Source organism: Rhineura floridana, chromosome 20 (assembly GCF_030035675.1).
Source record: "Rhineura floridana isolate rRhiFlo1 chromosome 20, rRhiFlo1.hap2, whole genome shotgun sequence".
In the NCBI taxonomy this organism is placed as follows: Eukaryota; Metazoa; Chordata; class Lepidosauria; order Squamata; family Rhineuridae; genus Rhineura; species Rhineura floridana.
The window spans coordinates 6,207,647-6,234,926 of NC_084499.1; the positions used below are offsets into that span (position 1 = coordinate 6,207,647).

Consider the following 27,280-nt stretch of genomic DNA (forward strand, 5'->3'; position numbering starts at 1 on the left):
TGCAGGAGGGGACTATTGCTGTCTCCTGGCCTTGAGAACACTGACATCTGCCTTTGGCCTCCCCACTCAGGTATTTTCGGATGGCGACCCTGGTGTTTAACGGTTTCCGCATGAGGCACGACGATGTGGTGTATGACTGCCTCCCCTTATACCACGCGGCAGGTAACTCCAGGGATCTTCCAGTGGCTTATTTTTAATCGGTGCGCTCCACGAGTCTCTGGACCTTTTCGCATGGTTGCTTTGCTACTAAAATGTGCATGAAACATCCAGCTAAAAACAAGGAAATGGGTAAAAAACATAGAAAGCTGCCTTATGCCAATTATTGCATAAACAGGAAGGAGGGCTTAGGATAGGTAAAAGTGAACATGGGGGAGGAGGAGAAGTGGGTAGGGGAGAGGAGAGGGAAGGAGGAAGGAGGGGGATGAAGGAAGAGGGAGGGAAGGGTTAAGAGGGAGGGGATAGGAGGGAGGAGGGCAATTTTGATCATTTGCATGCTTTTTGAGTTCAGTGGGATTTATTCCTGTACAATCACGCTTAGGATAAGTGAAACTGACCTGGGGGAGGGGCAGAGAGGGGGGAGAAGAGGGAGGAGGGGGAAAGGATGGGTAGGCACTGGGCAGAGGGGAAGCCCCTTTCCTTTCCAAAAGGAAAACATTGTGAACAGTATCATTGCTTTTCAGTGTTTGCCCCAACTTTTTATTCTACAGCAGGTACATGTAGCCTCCCACCCAAATCTAAACCAAAGCTGTCCCTGGCCACATCCACACCAGACCTTTATTTCACTTTCGACAGTCATGGCTTCTCCCAAAGAATCCTGGGAAGTGTAGTTAGTGAAGGGTGCTGGGAGTTGCTAGGAGAGGCCCCGTTCCCTTCACAGACCTTCAGTCAGAGTGGCTGACTGTTAAACGAGTCTGGCCACTGGAGCTCTGTCAGGGTAATAGGAGTCTCCTCTCAGCACACTTCACAAACTTCCCAGGATTCTTTGGGGGAAGCCATGACAGTCTAAATTGAAATAAAGGGCTGGTATGGATGTGGCCCCCTGATTAGGCAAGCCCAGCAGCTGTGAGTCTGGCTTTTAGAACAGTGACAGTTGGTTCTTACTGAGCATACCCGGCCTTATCGTTGAGTTCAATACTAAATTTCTTAAATTAATTAAGAATCAGCCAGGCATTTTTTTAACTTTTAAACTGCAGAAGATGAAGGTCAGAGTATGGGACAAGGTCAGCAATAGGATTATAGGTACTCTGTGAATCTGTCTGATTTTTAATTAATTTCAACAGATTATGAGACCACTGACAGAAAAAAATCCAACAGGGGTATGAATTTTTTTCTCTTGTTTTACACTTTGAACTCTCAATTCTCTCTGAGTGTTTTGTGTATTGCCATGAAAACTTAGAGGGTTGTTAAGCAAGCATTCTGAGTTCAGGACTATAAGTTTTGTAAGGTTTTGTTTCGGAATGAGTTTATGGGAAGCAGCAGAATGGGATGGGGGGTATTTTCAATTTAATATTGCGGAATGCGAAAAATCCATGCTGGCTGTAGTATACAGCCACTCTTGTGGCTGTATAATCATTATTTTACTATTTATTTAAAGCATTTATGCCTTCAAGCTTACAACATGCACAGCATGCAAGGAAAAGGGAATAGGAAATGAGGAGGGAAAACACAATCTCAGGCACCAGTTCTTAAAGTTACAGTTGCCATAATGTAGTGATCTTCATTTAACAGGATTTATACCGCTTAATCGTCAAAACCTCTAAGCGGTTTCCATAAGCTATAAAATATATCTTAAAAATACTGATACAATCAAATGTTTAAAATGACTGTTTACAATCTGTTTGTATCAGTATTTTTAATATATATTTTATGTAAAGGACTTAGATAAACCTGTCTGTGCGGTTATAGGCATCTTGCAGAACAATTTTCTCCACGGAAAAACTCCCCTCCTCCCCCATCAGATCTGGAAGCAGAGGTGAGTCTGTCCAGGCCAAAAAGGCAGGGCTACTCCCACCCCAAATTCCTCCCTCAAACACTTGACTTCATGGCAGTCAGTATCCTCAGAGGAGGGGATTTGATGGGATTGCATTCCTCCCTAGCCAAAGTCAGTGGTAGTTCTGGCTCTTGACCTTGGCAAAGAGCAGGCCCTCCCCAGAGGCCCTCTCAGATCAGATCTGGAGCAGACCAAGTGACTGTGTCTGGGCCAGAATCTGCGTAGACAAAAGTATATAACTCTTGTTATAAGAACTGTAAGTTTAAGAACTGGTGCCTGAGCTTGCATTTTTCTCTCCTCCCTTCCCATCCCCTTTTCCTTGTGTGCTGTGTCTTTTCTAAGCTTGAAGGGCAGAGGCTGGCTTACTACCACTTTTTTGTAAGCTGCTCTGGGGACCTGTTTGACTAAAGGGTGGGATACAAACATTAACACGCCCACCCCTGTACAGGTACTAGCTTTAAACTCTGTCACCAAATGACACTTCTGAAAGCCAATGGGGCTGGGTCAAGTTTCCAGTGGAAGGCTGGGGAATAACCATCAACAGCGGCTCCCTACTTGCACTTCCCAGGGAATTTCTGCCATCCAGGCACTCACCAGACCTGCTGGATCCTTCACCTTGGGCCTTCAAGGCCATGCCCTGGGGCCTTGCACGGACTGGACCCGAGCCAGATCAAAAGTTGCAAAGTTCGACCTCTCATAAGCTGGCCTGTCACCATGTAGATCCCACATTTCCTGCTGGATATATAATGGTTCTCCCTCTCGGTCTTCCCTTCTAGGTAACATTGTTGGGATTGGCCAATGCCTCCTGCATGGGATGACGGTGGTGATCCGGAAGAAGTTCTCAGCTTCTCTCTTCTGGGAAGACTGCATGAAGTACAAGTGTACGGTGAGGCAGGGGGGGAGTGCGGGGAGGGGTGAGGAAATCAAAGCCAGTCTCACTACAGATCAAGGGTGGGCAGACTTTGGCCTTGTGGGGCCTGCTCTGTTTTTTTACAAGAGCCCTGAGGTTCACCAGCCGGAGGCAGGTGCAAAATGGCATTTCAGGGGGCAGAGCTAACTACTTACCTACCTACCTACAGCAGCACCCCACAAACCATCGGCTGGGTGAACTTACCTGTCAGTCCCTCCAATAGTGACTTTGGGCAGTGAGTGTCAGCAGTTACAGTATGCAGCCAAAGTGAAGCCACTGAGAAATCTCCATCTGAATGGCTACAGACTAGGGATTCTAACGCTGTTTTCAGAACCAGAATTGTACTCATGGTCCTTTCACATAAAAAAGGCACTCCTGGTTTATCCCCAAGCTTTCCTGGTTTCTTGGGCAAGGGGAAGAGAGACCTTTTTGTCCTTGCTGTTGTGAAAGGATCAGGTGCCAGAAATGCAGTGCTGATTATTTGGTTCTAGACTGTTTCTGTTTTGGGCTGTGATTCAGTTGGATATTTTCAAATTCAGGTTACACATTTATAGTTGATTAGGAGGTCTTATGCAACAAACCTGCTTTTTGTGACAAGGAAAGTGATGGGGAAATGGATAGCCCTTGCTTTGACCCAATGCCATCTAACTTCCCTGTAAACAAATTGGAGAGAATGATCACTTATTTATTTAAGACATTTACATACTGCTTAATTGTTTGCATTTCTAAGTAGCGTATATAAAAATGAGGCATACATAAAATGAAACAATAAAATAATCATAAATCCAATCCCTATCTAAAAATGCCTGCTGTAACAAAAAACGTCTTAGTCATGTTCCAGGAGTTTATCCAGGAAGGTGTTTGTCTAATATCATTTGGGAGGAAGTTCCACAAGCTTGAGCCCACTTCACTAAATGCATGACTTCTAGTTGTTAGGAGCTGAGCCATGCATCTGAGCTATGGGGGTCCACCAACAGAGACTCCCTAGAGATCTCTGTGATCAGTGATTTAATAGCCAACATCATCTAATATCTCTGCAAACAAATCCAGATGAATGCTCAATGAACAAATTGCCTGGCAGCACCCTTGCAGATCGGCCAATTACTCTTGGTCTGCTCCTGTTTTCGGCTGTTGCATGCTATGCTTCTGCAGATGGGAATCTTGACTTTTTCATATGAGGTGCTAATTGCCTGCAATCAAGCAATGATTGCAATTTATTCAAATATTCAAAGTGCTGCTCCATAGATCAGGTGTGGGGGAACCTGTCACCCTCCAGATGTTGCTAACTACAACTCGCATCATCCCTGATTATTGGCCATGCTTGCTGGGGCTGATGGGAGTTGCAATCCAGCAACTCATCTGGAGGGGCCAAAGGTTCCCCACACCCCTGCCATACAGTAGTTGATGAAGCAAATTTGTTCTCTGGTGCTCCAAAACAGGGCTAGGGAATCTGTGGCCCTTTGGATGTTGTTGGACTACAATTCTCATAATCCCTGACAACTGGCTGTGCTGGCTGGGGCTGATGGGACTAAAGCCAACAATGTGATGTGGCTGCTAAAAAGGCAAATGCTATTTTTGGCTGCATTAACAGAAGTATTGCTTCCAAATCATGTGAAGTACTAATTTCCCTCTATTCCACGCTGGTTAGGGCTCATCTTGAGTACTGCGTCCAGTTCTGGACACCGCACTTTAAGAAGAATGCAGACAAACTGGAACAGGTTCAGAGGAGGGCAACAAGGATGATTAGGGGACTGGAATCAAAGCCCTGTGCGGAGAGACTGAAAGAACTGGGCATGTTTAGTCTTGAGAAGAGAAGAATGAGGGGAGATATGATAGCATTCTTCAAGTACTTGAAAGGTTGTCACACAGAGGAGAGCCGGGATCTCTTCTCGATTGTTCCAGAGTGCAAGACACAGAATAATGGGCTCAAGTTAACAGGAAGCCAGATTTCAGCTGAACATTACGAAAACCTGACTGACTGAACCACTGACCTAAGGAAGTAATGGGCTCTCCAACACTGGAGGCCTTCAAGAGGCAGCTGGACAGCCACCTATCGGGTATGCTTTAAGCTGGATTCCTGCACTGAGCAGAGGGTTGGACTCAGTGGCCTTATAGGCTCCTTCCAACTCTATGATTCTATGGGTGTAGGACTGGAACTAACTAGTTCAAGTGACCAGAAAGTGGGTTTTGACTAAAAGTTAAGTCCTGACAGTACGAGGTGTTCAACAATGGAACAGACAGACATGGAAACTTTTGTCAGAAGTTTTTAAGCTGAGGCTAGATCAGGAAGGGGTTGGGCTAAATGACCCTTGAGAGCCCTTCCAACTCTGTGATGAGATCCCACCATGACCTCTCTTTTCTTCGTTGCCCTCTTCCAGCCTTGCAGGCAGGGCCAAACATATTTGGTTCAAAGGAGTGTCCCTGCACCTAAAGAGGAGATGCATAAATTAAAACTCTTCTTTGGGAGAAGAGACAGGGCATAGATTTATCAAAGACACAAGTGAGACATTAAAGCGGGTGATTGTTGCAAAGGTGGAGGACTCCTACAGTTGCCAAATGCAAATGCCTTGCGCTGTGTCACACCTTTTCTCCCTCACTTCTTGTCCTCTCCTGTCACTGTCAGATTGTACAATACATTGGGGAGATATGTCGGTATCTTTTGAACCAGCCATTCCAGGAGGTGGAAAGGAAACATCAGGTCCGGATGGCTTTGGGCAACGGCCTGCGGGCATCCATTTGGACGGAGTTCACTGAACGCTTCGGCATCCCCCAGATAGCTGAATTTTATGGTGCCACCGAGTGCAACTGCAGCGTGGGCAACTTTGACAACAAGGTAGGTGCCACCTTCTTGCCAGAGACATGGAATCGTAGACTAGTAGAGTTGGAAGAGTCCTCTAAAGCAGCCGTTCCCAACCGGTGTGCCTCCAGATGTCGTTGGACCACAACTCCCACCTTTCCTGGCCATTGCCAATGCTGGCTGAGGCTGATGGGAGTTGTGGTCCAACAACATCTGGAGGCACACTGGTTGGGAAAGGCTGCCCTATGAGGGTTTTGCAGACTTTTTTCATTCCCTTCTGCTGCATTGACTCACATTTTGGTTTTAGCTTGGGGAAAGGAGTGTGCCTCCAGGGCTGCAGTCTGAAATGGGTATATGGGTATATGCTCTCACAGTGGCATTACAATAGGGCTCCATTCATACGGCTGTAAAGCAAAAACCGCTGTAAAGCGGAACTCATTGAATAGAATGGCACATGATGCCCAAAAACTGCCGTAAAAGCTGGACAAGCACTGTATGAGTGGGGCTTTAGTCTAATTGCGTCTAATTGAGACCGCTGCATTAGCGAAGTGCCATAAAGCGAAGCGCCGTAAAGCGGGGCCCTACTGTATAGTACAGCCTTTCCCAACCAGTGTGCCTCCAGATGTTGTTGGACCACAACTCCCATCTTTCCTGACCATTGGCAATGCTGGCTGAGGCTGATGGGAGTTGTGGTCCAATAACATCTGGAGGCACACTGGTTGGGAAAGGCTGCTCTAAAGGTAATCGAGTCCAACCCTCTGCCCAGTGCAGGAATCCCAACTTAAAGCATTCCCAACAGGTGTCTGTCCAGCTGCTTCTTCAATGCCTCCAGGTTTGGAGAGCCCACCGCTTCCCTAGGTCATGAGTTCCATTGTCGTACCGCTCCAACATCTAACATCTAATCAGATGTTAGGTGGTGGTCTGGGCCCCCCTGAGCCTTGAGTCTTTTGTTCCAGGCCCCAGATCTCCTCGCCCTTCATCCTTTTCAACGTACAAGGTGCCTTTCTGCATATAAATTTGCATCTACGCATATAAATTAGCATATAAGGCATATCAACTACACATATAATGAAGCCATTTTGACAAGTAAGCGGAACAGAAGTTATTGATCATAACAACAACAGCGTCAGCATGTGTAAATTTGTGTTATGGGCCTGCGGGCTCAAGTCTTTTAAGGTAACCTTAAAAACCTTAAAAACTGTTCGGAAACTTCAACTAGTCCAGAATGCAGCGGCCAGATTGCTGACGCGGACCAGAAGGTCCGCTCATATAACACCTGTTCTGGCCCGTCTGCACTGGCTTCCTGTTTGTTTCCGGGCTAGATTCAAAGTGCTGGTTTTGACCTATAAAGCCCTACACGGCATGGGACCGCAATACCTGGTGGACCGCCTCTCCCAATATGAACCTACCCGGACACTGCGCTCAACATCTAAGGCCCTCCTCCGAGTGCCATCCCATCGAGAAGCTCGGGGGGTGGTGACTAGAACCAGGGCCTTTTCTGTGGTGGCCCCCGAACTGTGGAACAGCCTCTCCGCGCCTGGCGCTGACGCTACTATCTTTTCGGCGCCAGGTGAAAACCTTTTTATACTCCCAGGCATTTTAAAGTGTGTTTTAATAGCATTTTCATCATTATTTGTATTTTGGATGTTGTTTGGTTCTTTTATTGTTTGTTTGTTTTGTTTTCTTGATTTATTGTATTTATTGTATTTATACATTGCTTGTTTTTTTATCTTTTTGTACACCGCCCAGAGAGCCTTTGGGCTTAGGGCGGTATATAAATTAAATAAAATAAAATAAATAAACCTTGTCTTTCCTTCAGAGAGGACTAGGTGAATCCCAGGCTCCAGTACAGGAGGGCTGAGACTCTTGGCATCGCTGTGCTGTTCCTGGGATTACTTAGCAAATGTCTATCTCACTGCCATCCTCCCTCAATACCTGTTCCTGTAAGGAATTTACGTTCCTGGCTCACCCTGGGCTGTAACGTAGGAAGAGTTCCCTGTCAATTTCTGCTGCATCTCCCACGCCAAGGCAATGCTTTTCATTCTCAGTCTCTCTTCCTTGCAGATCTGTTTTTATTTATTTTATTTATTTAGCAAAAATGTATATACCGCTTGAATGTAAAGACCTCCAAGCGGTTTATAAAAAGCATTAGAATTATCCGTAAACCAGTTAAAAAACAAGAAATTAAAAACATATTTTCAACAATTAAAACAGCTACTAACAAGACAAAATTAAAACGGAACAACATCTATGCCACTCCCCTGGCTGCTTTCTCTTCCCTTTTTACACCACGCCGAGGAGGGGAAGCACACCCCATACCGCTGCGAGGGTCCATGGGGACAAGATCAAGCTGCAGCCAGCCCTTGGCAAGTGGTTTAGACGCGTTTGTGGAGGAGAAGGCTCTCGGCGGCTGCTTAGCCACACTGATAGTTCTGCATCCGCTGTCAGAGACTGTACGCCTCTGAGTACCAGTTAATGGTACAGGCAGGGAGAGCGCTGTTGCACTCAGGCATTTATTTATTTATTTATTGTCATTGTTTTTACCCCGCCCTTTTCCCAAAACTGGAACTCACGGCGGCTTCCAGATAAAAGCACACATATAATTAAAAACATACAAAAGTCTAGATTAAAATCGAATTAAACTATTTACAGCATTAAAACCATTCATACATACAGTTAAAATAGTTCAAACTCAGTTTAAAATAATACAGTTAGACAATAGCAATGCAGCACCCTTCAAGTTCTGTCCTTAACAGCTTTCAGTTCCAAAGGCTTGTTGGAATAAAAAAGTCTTTGCTTGCTGACGGAAGGACTGCAAGGAGGGGGCCATTCTTGCCTTCCTATGAAGGGAATTCCAAAGCCTCGGGGCAGCCACCGAAAAGGCCCTACTCCTTACTGGCTTCCCATAGGCATCTGGCTGGCCCTTGTGAGAACAGAGTGCTGGATGAGATGAGCCTTAGGCCTGATCCAGCAGGGCTCCTCTCATTTTCTGAAGGACCTAACACGGCCCTGCTTCCAGCTGGAGTTTTCAAAGGGGTATCATTATGATGTACCTTGTAGACACCAGCAATCTTTCTCATTTCCTTTGTTCATGAGTGGAGGCTTCCCCCACTTTGCTTAAAGGTCTCCTTTGCATGGGAAAGGTCACTCACACGCTTGAAAGTATTCAGCACTGTGCAGTAACGTTGGACAGAGAGCCAATAATGCACTTCAGCTGGAGGGCACCTGTCCACAAGGAAAAATCAAAAGTACATCAGTGTTGAAATGCAGCTGGAAAGCTGCCTCCCTGTATGGCCCTCAACCAAATTAAAAACTAAGCTCCTGTACCCTCAGAACCATATTAAAATCAAGTCCACAAATAGCACTGGGCTGGCTCGAGGGCGGCTTTTTCAGGGCCAGGCTGACTCATGGCTAGATCGCAAGTGTGTGTTCTCCAGCTCAGGGACCCCCAGGAAGCTAGAGCTGCAAGCTGGAGAATCATAATCAGAAGGGACCTAAAAGGTCATCTAGTCTGGTACAGAAAGTCTGCTGCCCAAGACCCTGGATGGGTGCCAATCCAGCCTCAGCTTAAAATAAAACTCCACTAGCAATTACATTTTTTATGTAGCAACTTTTGCTTATGAAGAACAGCCTGTCCTGCAGTGCGGTGAGGCAAGGCCCAACCGGAGTGTGAGACAAGGTGAGGTTCAGGCTGGACATGGGACGGGGTTCAGGCAGTGCTCTGGAGAACACTGAAGTTGCTCCAGCAAGGAACAAACTGAAATGGTGCCCTGATATAGTAGCAGCAGGAGGTGCAACCTGATGGTTAGCCCCACCTGTATTCCAAGGTGCTGCTTGACTTAAAAAGGGCCAGCCTTCTCCATTAACTTCCCACTGTGACAGAGCAGGGGAATCTCAGGTCTCCCTGGGTCGTCCGCAGTGTTCCGAGTCTGAAGATGGCAGTGCCGCATCATTGGGCCAGGGGGCAGGGGAGAGTGTCACTGGCCCCACAGGTTCGCCTGATAGCCGCACTTTTGGGTCCCTGCGTGGTTCTGAGTCCTTACCTCCATCACTAATGAAGAGGAATCAGATTCCTGGTCTTTGACGCAGTCCGGATTTATTTTGAACACAATCACCAAGGAGAGACATAAGTTTTATTGCCTGGGAAAACTTACAATTTCTTTCCAAAGATAGCACAGCAAAAGAGGAGGCAAGGCCCCAGACGGTGATGGAAACCTCGGTTCAAGGTACCCCCCTCTCCCACCCTACAACCTTAGAAGCAAGGACACTCTCTTTCTTTACATGTTCACGGTCCAAAGATGGCCACTCTTCTCAAAGCAAGATGAGCCGCTAACTCCATTAGAGATGTGCCATTGATACCATTGGAGCTCACAGTGAGGCCTACCATTGGGGGTCAGGGATATGGGCAGGAAGAAAGGGAAGGCCTGTGGCTCAGTGGTGGAGCATCTGCTTTGTGTGTCTCAGGTTAAATCTTTGGCATCTTCAGATAGGGTTGGGAGAGACCCCCATCTGGAGCCCTGGACTGTGGCTGCCAGTCAGTGTATTATTTGTTTATTAGATTTAAATCCTGCCCTTCCTCCCAGTAGGAGCCCAGGGTGGCAAACAAAAGCACAAAAAACACTGTAAAACATATTTACAAGATATCTTTAAAAACATATTAACACAAAACATCTTTAAAAACTTTTTTTAAAAAAAAAAAACCGTTTAAAACATCTTAAAAGCAATTCCAACACAGACACAGACTGGGATAAGGTCTCAACTTAAAAGGCTTGTTGAAAGAGGAAGGTCTTCAGTAGGCATCGAAAAGATAACAGAGATGGCGCCTGTCTAATATTTAAGGGGAGAGAATTCCAAAGGGTGGGTGCTGCCACACTAAAGGTCCACTTCCTATGTTGTGCAGAACGGACCTCCTGATAAGATGGTATCTGCAGGAGGCCCTCGCCTGCAGAGCATAGTGATCGACCGGGTATATAAGGTGTGAGATGGTCTTTCAAGTATCCTGGTCCCAAGCTGTATAGCACTTTGTACACAAAAAGCAGAACCTGGAACTTGGCCTGGTAGCTAATAAGCAGCCAGTGCAATTATTTCAGTAGTGGGGTGACATGTTGGCAATACCCTGCCCCAGTGAGCACTCGCGCCACCACATTTTGCACCAGCTGCAGCTTGTAGACCAAGCTCAAGGGCAGCCCCACTCAGAGTGTATTACAGTAATCCATCCTGGAGGTTATGGACAACAGAGGTCAGGCTATCCCAGTCCAGAAATGGCCGCAGCTGTCTTACCAGCCAAAGCTGGTAAAAGGCACTCCTAGCCACTGCAGTCACCTGGGCCTCAAGCAACAAAGATAGATCCAGGAGCACCCTCAGACTATGAACCTGCTCTTTCAGAGGGAGTACGACCCCGTCCAAAGCAGGCAGCTGACCAATTATCCGAACTCTGGAACCACCAACTCACAGTGCCTCCGTCTTGCTAGGATTCAGACTCAGTTTATTGGCCCTCATCCAGCCCACCACCAAGTCCAGGCAGTGGTCCAGGGCTTGCATGGCCTCTCCCAATTCAGATGTTAGAGAAATAGAGCTGGGTGTCTTTAGAATACTGCTGACACCTCACCCCAGATCTCCTGATGACCGCCCCCAAGGGCTTCATATAGATGTTAAACAGCATCAGGGACAAGATGGTACCCTGAGGCACCCCATAACACAACTGCCAGGGGGCCGGAAGACAATCACCCAATGCTATTCTCTGAAAACGACCCTGGAGATAGGATTGGAACCATTGTAAAGTAGTGCCTCTGATACCCATCTAACTAAGTCGTCTCACTAAGTGTAGATGGGGGTTGGGGAATGTGTGGCCCTGCAGATGTTGTTGGGCTCCAATTGCCATCAGACCCAGCACGGGAATTGTAGTCCAACAATGTCTGGAGGGCCACAGGTTCCACAACAACCCTGGTGTAGACCAACCTGATGTCCTCCAGATGTTGTTGGACTGCAACTCCCATCACCTCCAGCCACCAAGTCTGCACTGGCTGGGGCTGATGGGAGTTGCAGTCCAATATACCTGGAGGACACCAGATGGGCAAAGGCTGATGTAGTCAGTACTAAACCAGATGGACCAAATGGTCTGAGTCAATTATAAGGCAGCTGCCTCTGTCGGATATCGTCTACCCAGTTCACCGACAAGTTTATTTCTCCGAAATTATCTCCTCTGCAGTTGGGGGCTTGTGGCTTCAACAGCAGGATCCTTCCCAACGTTTACCCCATCAATCTAGTTCGAGTGAATGAGGATACTATGGAGTTGATCCGGGGACCTGATGGGCTCTGCATACGGTGTAAACCAGGTGAGGCTCGCTAGCAGCACAGTGGGGTGGAGAGCAGTTGGGTGCTCCTTGAATAATGAGAGTGTGGCAGAAGGTCCATGGCTGGCATCTGGTGTTGGGGCCGGAGAAGGAGCTGAACCGGAGAGTTTTGGCACAAGAGCTGGAGAGGAATGATGTTGAAAAGGAGCTGTTGATCCAGCAATGGTCCAGCAGAGACTGGGGAGACTTGTATAGTCGTTTCCAGGTCCTCCTCTCTCTGAACCCCTGCTGGGGTCACTGCTTGCAGCTGGATCTTCTCCCTTGTGAAAGACCCTTCCAAGTAGACCCCTGGCAACAGAGGCGCCTGGCAGTCAAATGGGTGCTTTTCCAGCGACTTCCCATTGGGTCTGCTTTAACCATCAATCTTTGGAGTATTTTAATATGTTTATATAACTTGAATTATTGTTTTTAATCTGCTCCTAGTTCTCTTTATTTTGATGTATATGCAAAAAGTCTGGCTGACTATCACGCCACACACTGAAACCGAAACCAAATCCACACTTTCCAAAACAAGGTGTGAACCGAAACACAACCCGTCCTTTGAAATTTGCACTTCTCCAAATTTTGCAGTGCAAGTTCTCCAGCTGAGCAAAAATGCACACACCAGGGTAAAGTCTGCATAAAAATGCATTCATTAGAAAAAATAGAATACAAAAATGTGTTAGGCAAAATTGTTTTGTAAAAATGTGTATATTAGGCAGAATTGCATACAGAGATGCATGTATTAGGTGCAAGGTGCACTAAAATGCTGGTGAATTTTCATGGGGATTTTAAAAAAACCCTACAAAATGATGCAGAGATGTGGAGAATGGAACTTAAGACTGGAAAAATGAGAAACTGGGAGAAACTGAAATTGTTAGATTCACTCATCCCTAGGTCGGAGGGGTTTGTGGGGGGGCAGGTGAGACATCCCTGAAATGTGGCTCATCGGGCAACTTTTGGACTACTGTGGGTTCTTCTGGCTGTTCAGATGGAGCAAGGTTCTCTCTCCATGGGGCCCCAAGCTGCTTCTTTCAAAGAAGTCTCTCCATGGTCAGGGCTGGCGCCAAAGGGTGGCCAGATCAGGCCCTGGCCAAGGGCCTCTGAAGGGCCCCTCCTTAGGGTAGGAGGGTAGCACTCCCGTTCTGCGATCCGTGGCAGCGTTGGCTCTTGACCCTGCCGCGGATCACAGAGAGGGAGCTCCCAGGCACACACACCCCAAATCAGTCAGCGTGGGCTTAAATAAACCTGCATGCACTCCCACCTGCCTCTCCTGTACCTGTGAATGACATGTGCACGGCGCACATATGCGTGCCATCAACCAAGGTGGTGATGGAGTCTTCCCTAAGGAGCTGACACCCCCGCTGTCATCTTGGTTGATGACACACACGTCCGACCTATGGTGACCCTATGAATAGGGTTTTCATGGTAAATGGTATTCAGAGGCGGGTTTACCATTGCCTCCCTCTGGGGCTGAGAGGCTGTGACTGGCCCAAGGTCACCCAGTGAGCTTCATGGCTATGTGGGGATTCGAACCCTGGTCCCCCAGGTCGTAGTCCAGTACCTTAACCACTACATCACACTGGCTCTCTTGAAAGTCTTAAGAGTCCATAAATCTATTTTCTGAAGATTTGAGCATCCATATTTAGTTTACTACAAGATTTTTATATTAATTATAATGCTTAAGGCAGGCCTGTAGTGTGATGTTCTACAGACAATGGTCACACTTGGTTTAAGGAAAAAAGAGTGGGAGGGAAGAGATGTAACTGCAGTACTGAACTCAGGAAAAAAAAGTTGGCTGTGCAACCTGAAACACTTTGTGGCTAGCATTGCATTTGTATTTTCATTAACTTTTTCCCAATGTGAGTCCCACTAAGTTCCATGAGACTTACTCCCTAGTAAGTGGGAGCCTAATTGTAGCCTAATTATGCAGTGAATCTAAAAATTGGAGCTCTTCAAGCATCTTCAGAGCTTCACATGAAGCAAGCTTATCAGATATTTGTCTTCTGTGCACATGCACACATGCTGACTTACTTCATTGTTCCTAATGCATGACCCAGTGAGTATCATGAGCCAGCTTTACTTGACAATTCTGAGAAGCAATTTTACTTGGTTGGAACTCATATTGTAGAAGGAACCCCATTAACAATCATGATCACTTCCATTTGTTTGCAACATGAATGAATGAACGAATGAAACTTTATTTTTACCCCACCCTTTTTCCAAACTGGAACTCAGGGTGGCTTACAAATAAAAGTACATGTAGTTAAAAACATAGAAAAACATACAATTAAACTATGCATAACCTTAAAACCGTAAAAGGCACTTAAAAATCTAAAAACAATTTAAAATAATACAGATAATAATGTAAAACAATAAAACAAGCCTTGTAAAGTCCAATTCTAAACACCTTCTATCCCAAAGGCCTGTTGGAATAAAAAAGTCTTTACTTGCCGACGGAAGGATGGCAAGGAGGGGGCCATTCGTGCCTCCCTAGGAAGGGAGTTCCAGAACCTAGGAGCAGCCACCGAAAAGGCACTATCTCGCATCCCCACCAATCGCACTTGTGAGGGTGTTGGGACTGAGAGAAGGGCCTCTCCTGAAGATCTCAGGGCCTGGGCAGGCTCGTATAGGGAGATACGGTCTGACAAAGGCAAAAAGTCTTCCTTCAGAAAATGGAAGTCTTGTCCGAATGAAGAAAATAAAAAAGAACACAAACTCTGGCAAAAGAAATGCAAGAAGACAATAAGGGATGCTAAAAAAGAATTTGAGGAGCACATTGCTAAGAACATAAAAACCAATAACAAAAAATTCTATAAATACATTCAAAGCAGGAGACCATCTAGGGAGACAATTGGACCCTTGGATGATAAGGGAGTCAAAGGTTTACTAAAGAACGATAAGGAGATTGCAGAGAAGCTAAATGAATTCTTTGCATCTGTCTTCACAGTGGAAGATATAGGGCAGATCCCTGAACCTGAACTAACATTTGCAGGAAGGGATTCTGAGGAACTAAGACAAATAGTGGTAATGAGAGAGGAAGTTCTAAACTTAATGGACAATCTAAAAACTGACAAATCACCGGGCCCGGATGGCATCCACCCGAGAGTTCTCAAAGAACTCAAAGGTGAAATTGCTGATCTGCTAACTAAAATATGTAACTTGTCCCTCGGGTCCTCCTCCGTGCCTGAGGACTGGAAAGTGGCAAATGTAACGCCAATCTTCAAAAAGGGATCCAGAGGGGATCCCGGAAATTACAGGCCAGTTAGCTTAACTTCTGTCCCTGGAAAACTGGTAGAAAGTATTATTAAAGCTAGATTAACTAAGCACATAGAAGAACAAGCCTTGCTGAAGCAGAGCCAGCATGGCTTCTGCAAGGGAAAGTCCTGTCTCAGTAACCTATTAGAATTCTTTGAGAGTGTCAACAAGCATATAGATAGAGGTGATCCAGTGGACATAGTGTACTTAGACTTTCAAAAAACGTTTGACAAGGTACCTCACCAAAGGCTTCTGAGGAAGCTTAGCAGTCATGGAATAAGAGGAGAGGTCCTCTTGTGGATAAGGAATTGGTTAAGAAGCAGAAAGCAGAGAGTAGGAATCAACGGACAGTTCTCCCAATGGAGGGCTGTAGAAAGTGGAGTCCCTCAGGGATCGGTATTGGGACCTGTACTTTTCAACTTGTTCATTAATGACCTAGAATTAGGAGTGAGCAGTGAAGTGGCCAAGTTTGCTGACGACACTAAATTGTTCAGGGTTGTTAAAACAAAAAGGGATTGCGAAGAGCTCCAAAAAGACCTCTCCAAACTGAGTGAATGGGCGGAAAAATGGCAAATGCAATTCAATATAAACAAGTGTAAAATTATGCATATTGGAGCAAAAAATCTTAATTTCACATATACGCTCATGGGGTCTGAACTGGCGGTGACCGACCAGGAGAGAGACCTCGGGGTTGTAGTGGACAGCACGATGAAAATGTCAACCCAGTGTGCGGCAGCTGTGAAAAAAGCAAATTCCATGCTAGCAATAATTAGGAAAGGTATTGAAAATAAAACAGCCGATATCATAATGCTGTTGTATACATCTATGGTGCGGCCGCATTTGGAATACTGTGTACAGTTCTGGTCGCCTCATCTCAAAAAGGATATTATAGAGTTGGAAAAGGTTCAGAAGAGGGCAACCAGAATGATCAAGGGGATGGAGCGACTCCCTTACGAGGAAAGGTTACAGCATTTGGGGCTTTTTAGTTTAGAGAAAAGGCGGGTCAGAGGAGACATGATAGAAGTGTATAAAATTATGCATGGCATTGAGAAAGTGGATAGAGAAAAGTTCTTCTCCCTCTCTCATAATACTAGAACTCGTGGACATTCAAAGAAGCTGAATGTTGGAAGATTCAGGACAGACAAAAGGAAGTACTTCTTTACTCAGCGCATAGTTAAACTATGGAATTTGCTCCCACAAGATGCAGTAATGGCCACCAGTTTGGACGGCTTTAAAAGAAGATTAGACAAATTCATGGAGGACAGGGCTATCAATGGCTACTAGCCGTGATGGCTGTGCTGTGCCACCCTAGTCAGAGGCAGCATGCTTCTGAAAACCAGTTGCCGGAAGCCTCAGGAGGGGAGAGTGTTCTTGCACTCGGGTCCTGCTTGCAGGCTTCCCCCAGGCACCTGGTTGGCCACTGTGAGAACAGGATGCTGGACTAGATGGGCCACTGGCCTGATCCAGCAGGCTCTTCTTATGTTCTTATGAGAGAGGTAGGTGGGATGCGTGGGCAGGTGGGCTTATTAGCCCCATGCTGCCTGTAGGTGGGTTTGGGCTAAGGCGCTGTTCAAGGGCCCAGTCATGCCTGGCGCCAGCCCTGTCTGAGTTGGATGAGATCCTGTCACAGAGACAGATAGCCTAACCTGCACCGCCTTCCTTTGTGGACAATGACAATGCTTCCTGGGGTGCAAACCTAGGAGGGAAAGCACCATAGATTTTGGCTGAGACCATACCTAAAAGTAACAACATCTCAACCCCATCCTCAGAGACTCAGAGGCCTGGTTTGCATATTGGTTTAATGTTATGAGGAAGAGCCACAGCATGGCCACAAAGAGGAGATTGGAAGCTTCTGTTTCTATTTTAGATGAACCACAGTTTAGTGTTACATCCAAACCCTAAACTGTGGTTAACTTTAACTGTGGGTACTGAAAACAAGCCAGCTTCATAACCTTCAATAGACATATAATTGAGGGCTTGTTCACATGGGAGCTGAAAGACATAGTAAAGATGCAGCTTTTGCCATCGTGACAGATTTGCAAGGTTCACACTTCTACCTTCAAATCCCCTGTTTTCCATTCACACTAAACGTTCCTCTGGGAAGGATTGGTGTCGCTGTTTCATGCCCCCACCCCAAATTTACATGTTTACTCCCTCCAGTGTATCCCTGGAGGGAAAGGGGTTTTTTTGTCAGTGTTTCTTGTCAATTGCACACCTCTCCCTGCTGAAGCCTGACAGCTTTGGGTGCAATTGACAGGATACTGATGGGGGGGGGAGATGGTTTTCTTTGTCAGTTTCATTGTTTCTTCTTGTCAATTGCATGCCTCTCTCTCTCTCTCTCTCTCTCTCTCTCTCTCCCTCTCCCTCTCCCTCTCCCTCTCTCTGAAGCCCAGAGTGTTCTGCAATTGACACTCAACTGATTGGGGGGGGGGAAGGAAGGCTATAGTTTACTCCAATGTAGGAGAGGGAGGCAGAAGTGGCTGGTTAAGCCCCTGGAAATAAAATGGAATTCATTGAGAGTTCAGTGGGTGGAGAAAGGGGAATATCTGAATGCAAGGATCCACCCACCCAGCAAAAAACATCAAAGCAGAGCTCCTACATGGAATAATGCTGCGAAGCACAGACGGTTTTTCCTTCACTTTTTGCATTATCCCCGGATTGGTTTAATGTATATTTAAAGGGGAAAACTGCACCCTAGCTTGTTTTTGCCTGCAACGTGATGTGAACCATGTGAATTAAACAGGGATGCAAGTAGCATCAATCTCACAGTAAGTCACCATGTGAACGGGCACTTAGTCTGAAGTCAGTTCAAGCACCACAGTCAGAGGGAAACCTATTTTTCCCTTCCCGAGGTACGTCCTGAGAGTCATATGGCTGCAGGCACTGGTAAACTTTATAAATGAACACTAGATTCTTTCTGGGGAACAAGAAAGGACATCAGCAATGTACTTTTCGTTTAGCCTTAAGCAGCAGAAGCTTTTCCAGCTTTAGGCATTGGGTGAATCAGTACCTTGCTTTCAACTGTCCTGAATTTATGACTTAATTCCAAGTAAACAAGAGGTTTGCTCTGTTAGTTGAGTCATCTTACAACAACGCCAATTTAAGCTTGGAAACACTATTTAAAAAGGTTTCTAGCCCTTATGAACAGTGTGTGCGCATGCTTGACCTGTACAGCTTTTTGCCTCTCTAATCAAGACCAGAGATTTCTTTTCTGCTACAGCGTTAAAATAAGTACAGTGACGCTTCTAAAGTTATCATTAGTTGCTGCTCTTGGGTGACTGGTCACTATCCCTATTAAATATATACATTTGAGCACAGAATAGAATTTTCAGAAAATAGACCTCTTGGATTTCATGGTCTTCATCCCCCCGGGTGCTTCCAGATGTGGACTATTTAGCATAGCTGTTACTCTTTAAGCTGCAAATGGAATAGCAACTCCAAAAGACTTTCTATAGCCACATGCGCAGTCCCCTTTTCTCCAGCCCCAAATGTGGGGAGCGGGAAACTTTTAATTTGGACCATAGTATGAGAAAGGGTTAAATACTCGCTCCCTTTGTCCTACAGTCCCAGTTTTGATTGCTCCCAGATACAAATAGGGGTGGGGAGAATGAGAAAAGACTGAATATAAAGGCAATACTGTTTGGAAAGGGAAAGGTTAAATTGATAGAATTGATTCCTAGGGAGGAGAGACAGGACATAAAGAAAGAAATGACTAGAGCAATCTATACAAGCCATAGCTAGCCCCAAAACCTACTGAACAGCTGCGCAAGGAGTCATCTACACCTGGCGAAACTCCACTGCTATTCCAATGAGGTAAAAAGTAAAAATTGGATTTTTCGAGCTATATTAAAACAGAACCTGTTCAGGGAAAATATGGGAGGAGGATGCTTTGCTCTGAGAATTTTGTCAAGTGATGATCACACTTCATGCACCTGGTCCACCAAAGCTTCTGGCACACGAAATCTGTTGGTCTTTAAGGAGGCGCAAGACTCTAACTTGTCCTTACGGAGAATTGTGATGGTGAATCTCCTGAAGGATAATCTATTCTCATCTGAGGGCCCGTGAGGCTGCTGCTGGCCTGGGTGTGGTCAGTGCCTGCATGGAAGACTATCTGGGATCCATGGGACCCACTATATTGGGTTCCATGATGGAAGAAAGTGGGATATAAACGTCAGAAAACTAAGCAAATAAAATGTTTGTTTTACATACATTTGCAGCTTAATTGTTTACATCATAATTGAGGTCTGCTCACGTGTTCCCATCATCTCAATCCAGTGCAACTGGGAGAAAAGTAAGACCAAATGTGTCTGTTAAGCACTTCCTTACCTGTCTGCTCAGGTGGATAATTATCTTTTTTCTCAGCGATGGGGAGCAGATTTGCCTGCTCGACTTATCAGCCCATTCCCACGACATTTTTCGTCTGCCAAATGTCTTCTCTGCCTCCTCTTGCATTTCTGATAGAAACTCAACCTTTTCAGCAGCGTCTCAATGTCATGTGATCCCCTCTGCCCACAGGGGAGCCAGGTCAGTTGGTTGGGCGCATTGTCCAAAGTGACCCTTTGCAGCGCTTTGATGGCTACTTGAACAACGAGGCCAACACCAAGAAGGTGGCCCACGATGTCTTCACAAAAGGCGACCATGCCTATCTCACAGGTGAGGCCCTTCTTATTTTGCAACATGACTTAGATGACGCTGCCTTCTACCAAGTCAGACCATTGGTCCCTCTCTCATTGGTCCAGCTACCTGCACTGACTGGCAGAGGCTCTCTAGGAGTCTCTCCCGGCCCTACCTAGAGACGTCAGAGACTGAACCTGGGTCCTTCTGCATGCAAAGCAGAGGCTCTGTCGCTGCGCTCTGGGCAGCCCCGCCTGCTCCGCCACTGCCTCCCAGTCCCCTTTTCTTCTGTGCCTTGGCTTTTGAGTTTGTATGATGGCAGCTCGGGCCCCCTACAAGGGCCCATGCATGTGTGTACACAGCAGGGGGGCACATGTGAGGATCAAGCAGAATGACAGATGTGCACCATTTTTTCTTACATGGGGATAAGAGAATAGGGATCAGGTTGTGTTTCTCCTGCGCACCTTCTTCAGATTCCAAACCCCTTATGCTTCCCGGCTCAGTCTCACAGGTCTTCTGGCTGTGGCCTGTTGCTGGCCTTCTCCATGACTCACTCACCTAAGTTAAGGCCTATCTTCACACTGCCTTTTCTGTGGTAACTGCCACAGAAAATTACTCTCCAGTGGCACCTTGCCTGGAAATCTGAGGCGGCATTCACTCACTCACTCGCTCCACTGATTTTTACCTAGCGTAAATAACATCAAAGTGGAAATGGAAAAACAAGCATACTTTAAAGCTAATTGAAGGAAGATCAGTTTTGTAGTTAGCACCCAAACAAGCTGTAGAACCTTGGGGGAAAAGGTTACAGACACTTGCTTTTTGCCACCTTAACTCACTCCAGACCAGTGGTGGGTGGTAACATTTTGACTTCGTAAGGGTGCAAGTTTTAACCTTGCTGTTTCCATCACAGGAGGACTTGTATAGCACTTATTTAGGGAAGTGTGCTGTTACACATGTCCGGAGTAACACTGCTCATTAAAAGTATATCAGTTCTTTGCACATCTGTGGACAGCGGAAGAGCTGCCATGTAATAGGGCCAAGTATGACTTTCAGACAAGATTGACTCCATAGCTCTTACTCAGAAATTAAGTCATACCACATGACATAAGTTTTGGAATTCATGTCTTGATCATACTTGCACATTCATTGCCAAAAAACTAAACACACACACACCTTTTAACATGTGAGGAACACTTGCTTCCAGTTGCATGCAGTTTTCCTCTCCCAAATTATCAATTTAACTTTTCATTGTCCAAAATGCTTTTGCCTCTAAATTAAAGAACAAACTGTTACAACTAATACGCAAAAAAAAATATGTTTCATTTGAGCCAGGGCATATCAGAGTACAGCAGAACATATTTGCAATGCATGGCTGAATCCTGAAAATGTGATGCAATAATCTCTGCTCATGTGCAGAGTACATCACATCAGACTAATTATAATCAATCTGTCCTGCTCCACCCAGCTTTTAATGAGTAAATGCAGGGAAATGGTTAATACTGAGTTTGTGACAGCATATACATATAAAAATACTAAACTAAACTAACAAAATAATAAACTAACTAACGAAACGAAACAAAAAGCCCCTCAAAGTAGGAAACACTCCCTGTTGCTTCTCTGGTTATCAGTGAAGAGATCTGGCCTTCAGGGAAACAGCTTCGAGCATGCTCAGGACCAGGCTAAGGCTACCACATAGGGCTGTTCTTGAAGCAGGCCCGACTTCTTAATCTGCTGCACTGGCTGTGCTGGATAAGCCTCATAACAACAGATGGAGTAGGAGTCTACCAGGTAGGGTTGACAAGCAGGCAATCTAGGACCTCTTTGCCGTAGCTACACTTTTGGATTAGGATTGGCTGAGTGGTGCAGAATGCTGATTGGCCAGAGAACAGGCAGCTGATTGGTCAGAGAACAGGAGATTGACAGAAATGCCTTCACAAGCCTCTGTAAATTCAAGAAATGACAAAATTGTGCATGGGACAGGAAAGAGTGTGCAGCATTGAGATATTTGTGGGGGGTAAAAATTGTTTCACGTACTCATTGGGAGGACTGTGTACCAGTAGCCTAAGTGGACCAGCCTCTACTGCTGCAGACAGTACATGAAAAAGAAGCATAGCTATTGAGCTCAGCCTGTCGTCCCCCCTCAGATCAGCTCGCCCACCCCTATCGCCAGTCCCCTTTCTGCTTATTAATGTGAGCTGCTTTGGGAGACGATATTATTTAGGGTGTGATTCAAATTCAGATGTATTCTTACAGAAAACATGGAACTGTCTTACAGAGTCAGAACATTGGTTTACATGTGGATGGGGCTGACTTGTAAAAAAAAGATTTCTGCCTCTGCCATTTAATCAGGCCACATCATTTACGTAGGGGACACTCTAAAATGAATTAATGGCAACACCACATTCATACCCCACTTTTCCTCCAAGAAGCTCAAGGTGGCATACATGGTTCTCCCCCTACCAATTTTATCCTTACAACAAGCCTTTAAGGTAGGCAAGGCTGAGAGACGGTGACTGGCCCAAGATCACGCAGTGAGCCTTGTGGCAGAGTGGGGATTTGAACCTTGGCCTCCCAGCTCTTAGTCCAAGTCTCTAACCGCTACACCACACTGGCTTTCCAAAGGTGACAGACTGCTTGTGCAGTGACTTAAACAGCCCCTTAGTCAGGGATGGAATGCCTACTCCCCAATTCAGCCTTCCCTACCTGGTGGCTTCCAGATGATGATGATGACATATTTTTGGTATCTGCCACTCATCCCAAAGTGGATTACATAGATTTAAAAATACAAAGCATTGATAAACAAATCCATAACATCCTTAAAAACATTAGTATAATGGCATAAATGGAAGAAATTTAACCAAATGCTTGCATAAAAAGAAGGGTCTTCAGCAGCCATCTAAAAACAGGAAGAGAGGAGGCTGATCTTACCTCATAGGGGTGGGCAGTCTAGGCCTAGGGGCCACAACAGATTAATTGATTGAAACATTTTATACTGCCTTTCACATTGCGTCTAAAGGCAGTGCACAATGTTTAAGCACTTTTCTAAAAAAAATCTATGCATCAAACATTAAAAGTACAACACAGATAAAATGGAGGTAATAACCCAGGGCAGTTAAAAGTTTTGGACTGCAACTCCTATCAACAGCAGCCAGCCTGGCTGATAGTCAGGAATGGTGGGAGTTGTCCAACAATATAGGGCGAGCACCAGGTTGGGGAGGGTTGCCCCAATCTGTCTGTCACAGATATTTATTTATTTATTTATTGCTGAAGCTCTCTGGGCGGTTTACAGCAATTAAAAACAAATATACAAATTTTAAAACACAAAAACAATTTAAAACAATTTTAAAACAATTTAAAAACACATGCTAAAATGCCTGGGAGAAGAGAAAAGTCTTGACCTGGAGCTGAAAATATAACAGTGTTGGTGCCAGGCACACCTCATCAAAGAGATCATTCCATAATTTGGGGGCCACCACTGAGAAGGCTCTCTCCCTTGTTTCCATCCTCCGAGCTTCCCGCAGAGTAGGCACCCAGAGGAGGGCCTTAGCTGTTGAGCATAGTGTACGGGTGGGTTCATGTCGGGAGAGGCGTTCCATCAGGTATTGTGGTCCCAAGCCGTGTAAGGCTTTATAGGTTAAAACCAGCACCTTGAATCGAGCTCAGAAACATAAAGGCAGCCAATGCAAGCGGGCCAGAATTGGTTTTATATGTTTGAACCGTCTGGTCCCTGTTACCAATCTGGCTGCTGCATTTTGCACAAGCTGCAGTTTCTGAACCGTCTTCAAAGGCAGCCCCATGTAGAGTGCATTGCAGTAATCTAACTTGGAGGTTACCAGAGCATGGACCACTGAAGCCAGGTTATCTCTGACCAGATAGGGACGTAGTTGGGCCACCAACCGAAGTTGGTAGAAGGCGCTCCGTGCCACCAAGGCTACCTGAGCCTCAAGTGACAGAGATGGTTCTAGGAGAACCCTCAAGTTACAAACTGCTCCTTCAGGGGGAGTGCAACCCCATCCAGGACAGGTTGGACATCCACCATCCGGTGAGAAGAACCACCCACTAGCAGCATCTCAGTCTTGTCTGGATTGAACCTCAGTTTATTAGCCCTCATCCAGTCCATTGTCACAGCCAGAACCATAATTATTCTTTCTGCCTTCCTTGGATGAGAATGGAGGATTGGAATGCTCTTTTTAATTTTACAAGTGGGCCCTGCAACAAAATGTTGCAGTGTGGAATGCTCCTGCTCAGAATACTCCATTCCTGTCTCCCTCTCTCCTGGTTTTATGTTTCCACTTCCACACCACTACCAGTCCACCAGCATTCCTTGTCTATTGAGCATGCTCAGTTCCCTTTGGGTATTTGACTGCTTTTGGGGGGGAAATGGATGTTCTTCTATTCCTAAAATCTTTTTTTGTACTTCTGCAAACATTGATGCTTCCAAGAGCCTGCTGGTACCTCCCTCCCTCTTGTGCATGGATGGTGTTTTGGCTAAATAAGCAATGGGACTCACTTCTGATATTACAAACAGAGGGAGTGTTTTTCAAAAGCACTTGGCATCATTGGCTGCTGGGTGCTAGAGGAATGAAGCTTTTGGTTGCCAAGAACTAAACTTCCATCTTACTGTGATCTCTTTCTCCCTTCCCCCAACGTGCCCCCACCTTCCTCTAGGTGATGTACTAATCATGGACGAGTTGGGCTACATGTACTTCCGAGACCGCACAGGAGACACTTTCCGTTGGAAGGGCGAGAATGTTTCCACGACGGAAGTGGAGGGGATGCTCAGCCGTATCCTCAACATGACTGACGTTGTGGTATACGGGGTGGAGGTGCCAGGTAACTGGTGATAAGCAATTCTGGATTCGCTTCCTATTTTGCCCTTCTTTTTTTTTTCTTTATGGATGGAGGTAGATCAAGAACTACTTTTAGATCACTGAGTGATTTGCAGTAGATCAGCAAGAATTTCTGACCCACAGTGGTTTAAAATAGCAACAAGAAAAAAGACTCCACCTCCCTTCCTCACCTACATGTTAGAATTCCAAACATGTAGTAACTCTGATACAGACTTCTCTCTCTCTCTCTCTCTCTCTCTCTCTCTCTCTCTCTCTCTCTCTCTCTCTCTCTCTCTCTCAGTATTTGCACTGATCTGTCGTCACACTGTGACGATAGTCTGAGCCACAAGAGGCACAAAAGCAAGTCTTGGTGGATAGGTGAGAGAGAGGTGGCGGAGGTACCGCCATAACCAAAGTGAGGCCAGAGAAAAGGAGAATCATTGCCGATCCTTGAGGCCATCCACTTGCCCCTGCCTGCAGCTGAGGTAAAGCCAGACCGCAGGGCAAGCATGCGGCATACGGGTGGGAAGCTTCCGTCGCATAGAATGTGGAGATGATGCCTTGCCACAACGAGAGGCTGGGCTTGGCAGCCGCATCCCAGCAGCAACAACGGCAGGCAGCAGAGGTGGGAGAGCAGGATCAGGACTGCCCTCAGCCATTGGTAATGGAGTGGCGGAGGCCACGGTGATGTTTTCTGGCAGCCCCACTGAGGCAGAGAGAGAGGGAGGTTGGTGTGCGGAGTGAACGGGGAGCACCTCCTAGCACTTCTATTTGAAGGTCATTTGATTAAATGACTCATACGGCGCTGAAGGTAATCCGTGTCATCCCTTGCGCCGCCATTTTGATTTCTGTTTTTCATTGGCTCTATTTTGGTTATGTAACTATTGGCACTCACCACCTGACTTTGCTATTAAGGGGAGTGATGTGCCGTCATCTCAGTGTGTGGCTTGTGGGGTGCATCCATTGAGTCCATCCTGAGTCAACATGGTGCATCTGGCTTCACCCCCTCAAGCAACTGGCTCTGATCATTGGACCTTGGGACTCTGCATACACCAGCCACAGGCTATGGGGACAATTCCCAGCCCTGTTCATTTCCAGGCCCAATTGTTCAGGGGGCTGTTTTGTTTTTAATCTTTAATGCCCCAAAACAGGGATGAGGAACATGTAGCCTTCTCAGATGCCGTTGGACTCCAACTCCCATCAGCCCCAGCCAGCACGGCCAGTAGTCGGGGATGATGAGAGTTGTACTCCAACAACATCTAGGTGTGTTTGAGATGTGTTTATTGTTTTAGCATTTGTTGTTTTCTTCCCTGGGATCCTTTTACATTTTTATTTCTTTATTTAACGTACTGAACTCAATTAATTAATTAATTAATTAAATTTATATCCTGCTCTTCCTCCCAGAAGGAGCCCAGGGCAGCAAACAAAAACCACTAAGAGCACTTTGAAACATTGCAAAAACAAAAAACTTTAAAACGTATTAAAAACAAAAAATCTTGTAAAGCATATTAAAGCAACTTTAAAAACATGTTTTGGGAGGATGGGTAAGTTATAACTCTTAATAATAACAAGACCCCCAAGTGATAAGAGAACTGCACATGAATCAAACTTCTGCAGTTTCTTGTCAGCTAGAACACGTCATGCTACACTTAAGAAATGATGTTTCGGCATGACAGAGCAGTGTGGCTTACGAAAGGGAAAGTTGCAATGTGGCCCCAGGTCGGGCAGAGACCTCTGAGCCCAGGCCCTGTCCGTTAAATAATTCAAAGTGCTGGTGTAAATCTTCAAAGCCATTAATTGCCCAGGACCTGGCTACCCCAAGAACCACCACTTCTCTGCCTGCCCCAACATAAAGCTTGGCTTGTGAGCCTTCTGTTCTAGCTCCCATCACCATAAGCGATACAATGGGTCGTTATGACAGGCAGAGCCTTTTTGCTGGTCTTGCCCAACTTGCCAAATGCCCTCCCTCCATTGTGTTCATAGAATAGTAGAGCTGGAAGGGTCCTCTAAGGCAGCCTTTCCCAACCAGTGTGCCTCCAGATGTTGTTGGACCACAACTCCCATCAGCCTCAGCCAGCATTGCCAATGGTCAGGAAAGATGGGGATTGTGGTCCAACAACATCTGGAGGCACACTGGTTGGGAAAGGCTGCTCTAAGGCTATCAAGTCCAACCCCCTGCTCAATGCAGGGATCCAACTTAAAGCATCCCTGACAGGTGGCAGTCTACCTGCCTCTTGAAGGTCTCCAGTGTTGGAGAGCCCACCACCTCCCTATGTCATTGGTTCTGTTGTCATACTGCTCTGACAGGAACAGTCTTTGGCATGACAAGCTTCTGGGAGGAAGGGCAGGATATAAATTTAATAAATAATAAATATATAAAAGATATGCCTAATTCAAGGTGGGTATTATATATATATCATGTAAATTTATGGTGGTTTATTAGTAGTAGTATTCATATATATATATATGTTCTTGTCTCTTCAGCATGTTTGTTTTATTTATTTTTCTTTCCTTTCATTGTTCAATTTGCAAATAAAAAGTTAATGAAAA

At 45.8% G+C, this 27,280-nt stretch overlaps 1 protein-coding gene across 2 annotated transcripts in view; it reads left to right on the top strand.

Annotated features, from left to right (window-relative positions):
• Positions 1–27,280, top strand: part of SLC27A4 (solute carrier family 27 member 4) — an 88,159-nt gene that overhangs the window by 56,031 nt on the left and 4,848 nt on the right. For both annotated transcript variants that reach the window (XM_061604278.1, XM_061604276.1), the window contains exons 7-12: positions 71–162; positions 2,767–2,876; positions 5,524–5,733; positions 11,906–12,032; positions 19,803–19,940; positions 24,570–24,734. In XM_061604278.1, coding sequence (XP_061460262.1) covers positions 71–162; positions 2,767–2,876; positions 5,524–5,733; positions 11,906–12,032; positions 19,803–19,940; positions 24,570–24,734 — 842 coding nt within the window. The remainder of the gene's footprint in view (positions 1–70; positions 163–2,766; positions 2,877–5,523; positions 5,734–11,905; positions 12,033–19,802; positions 19,941–24,569; positions 24,735–27,280) is intronic.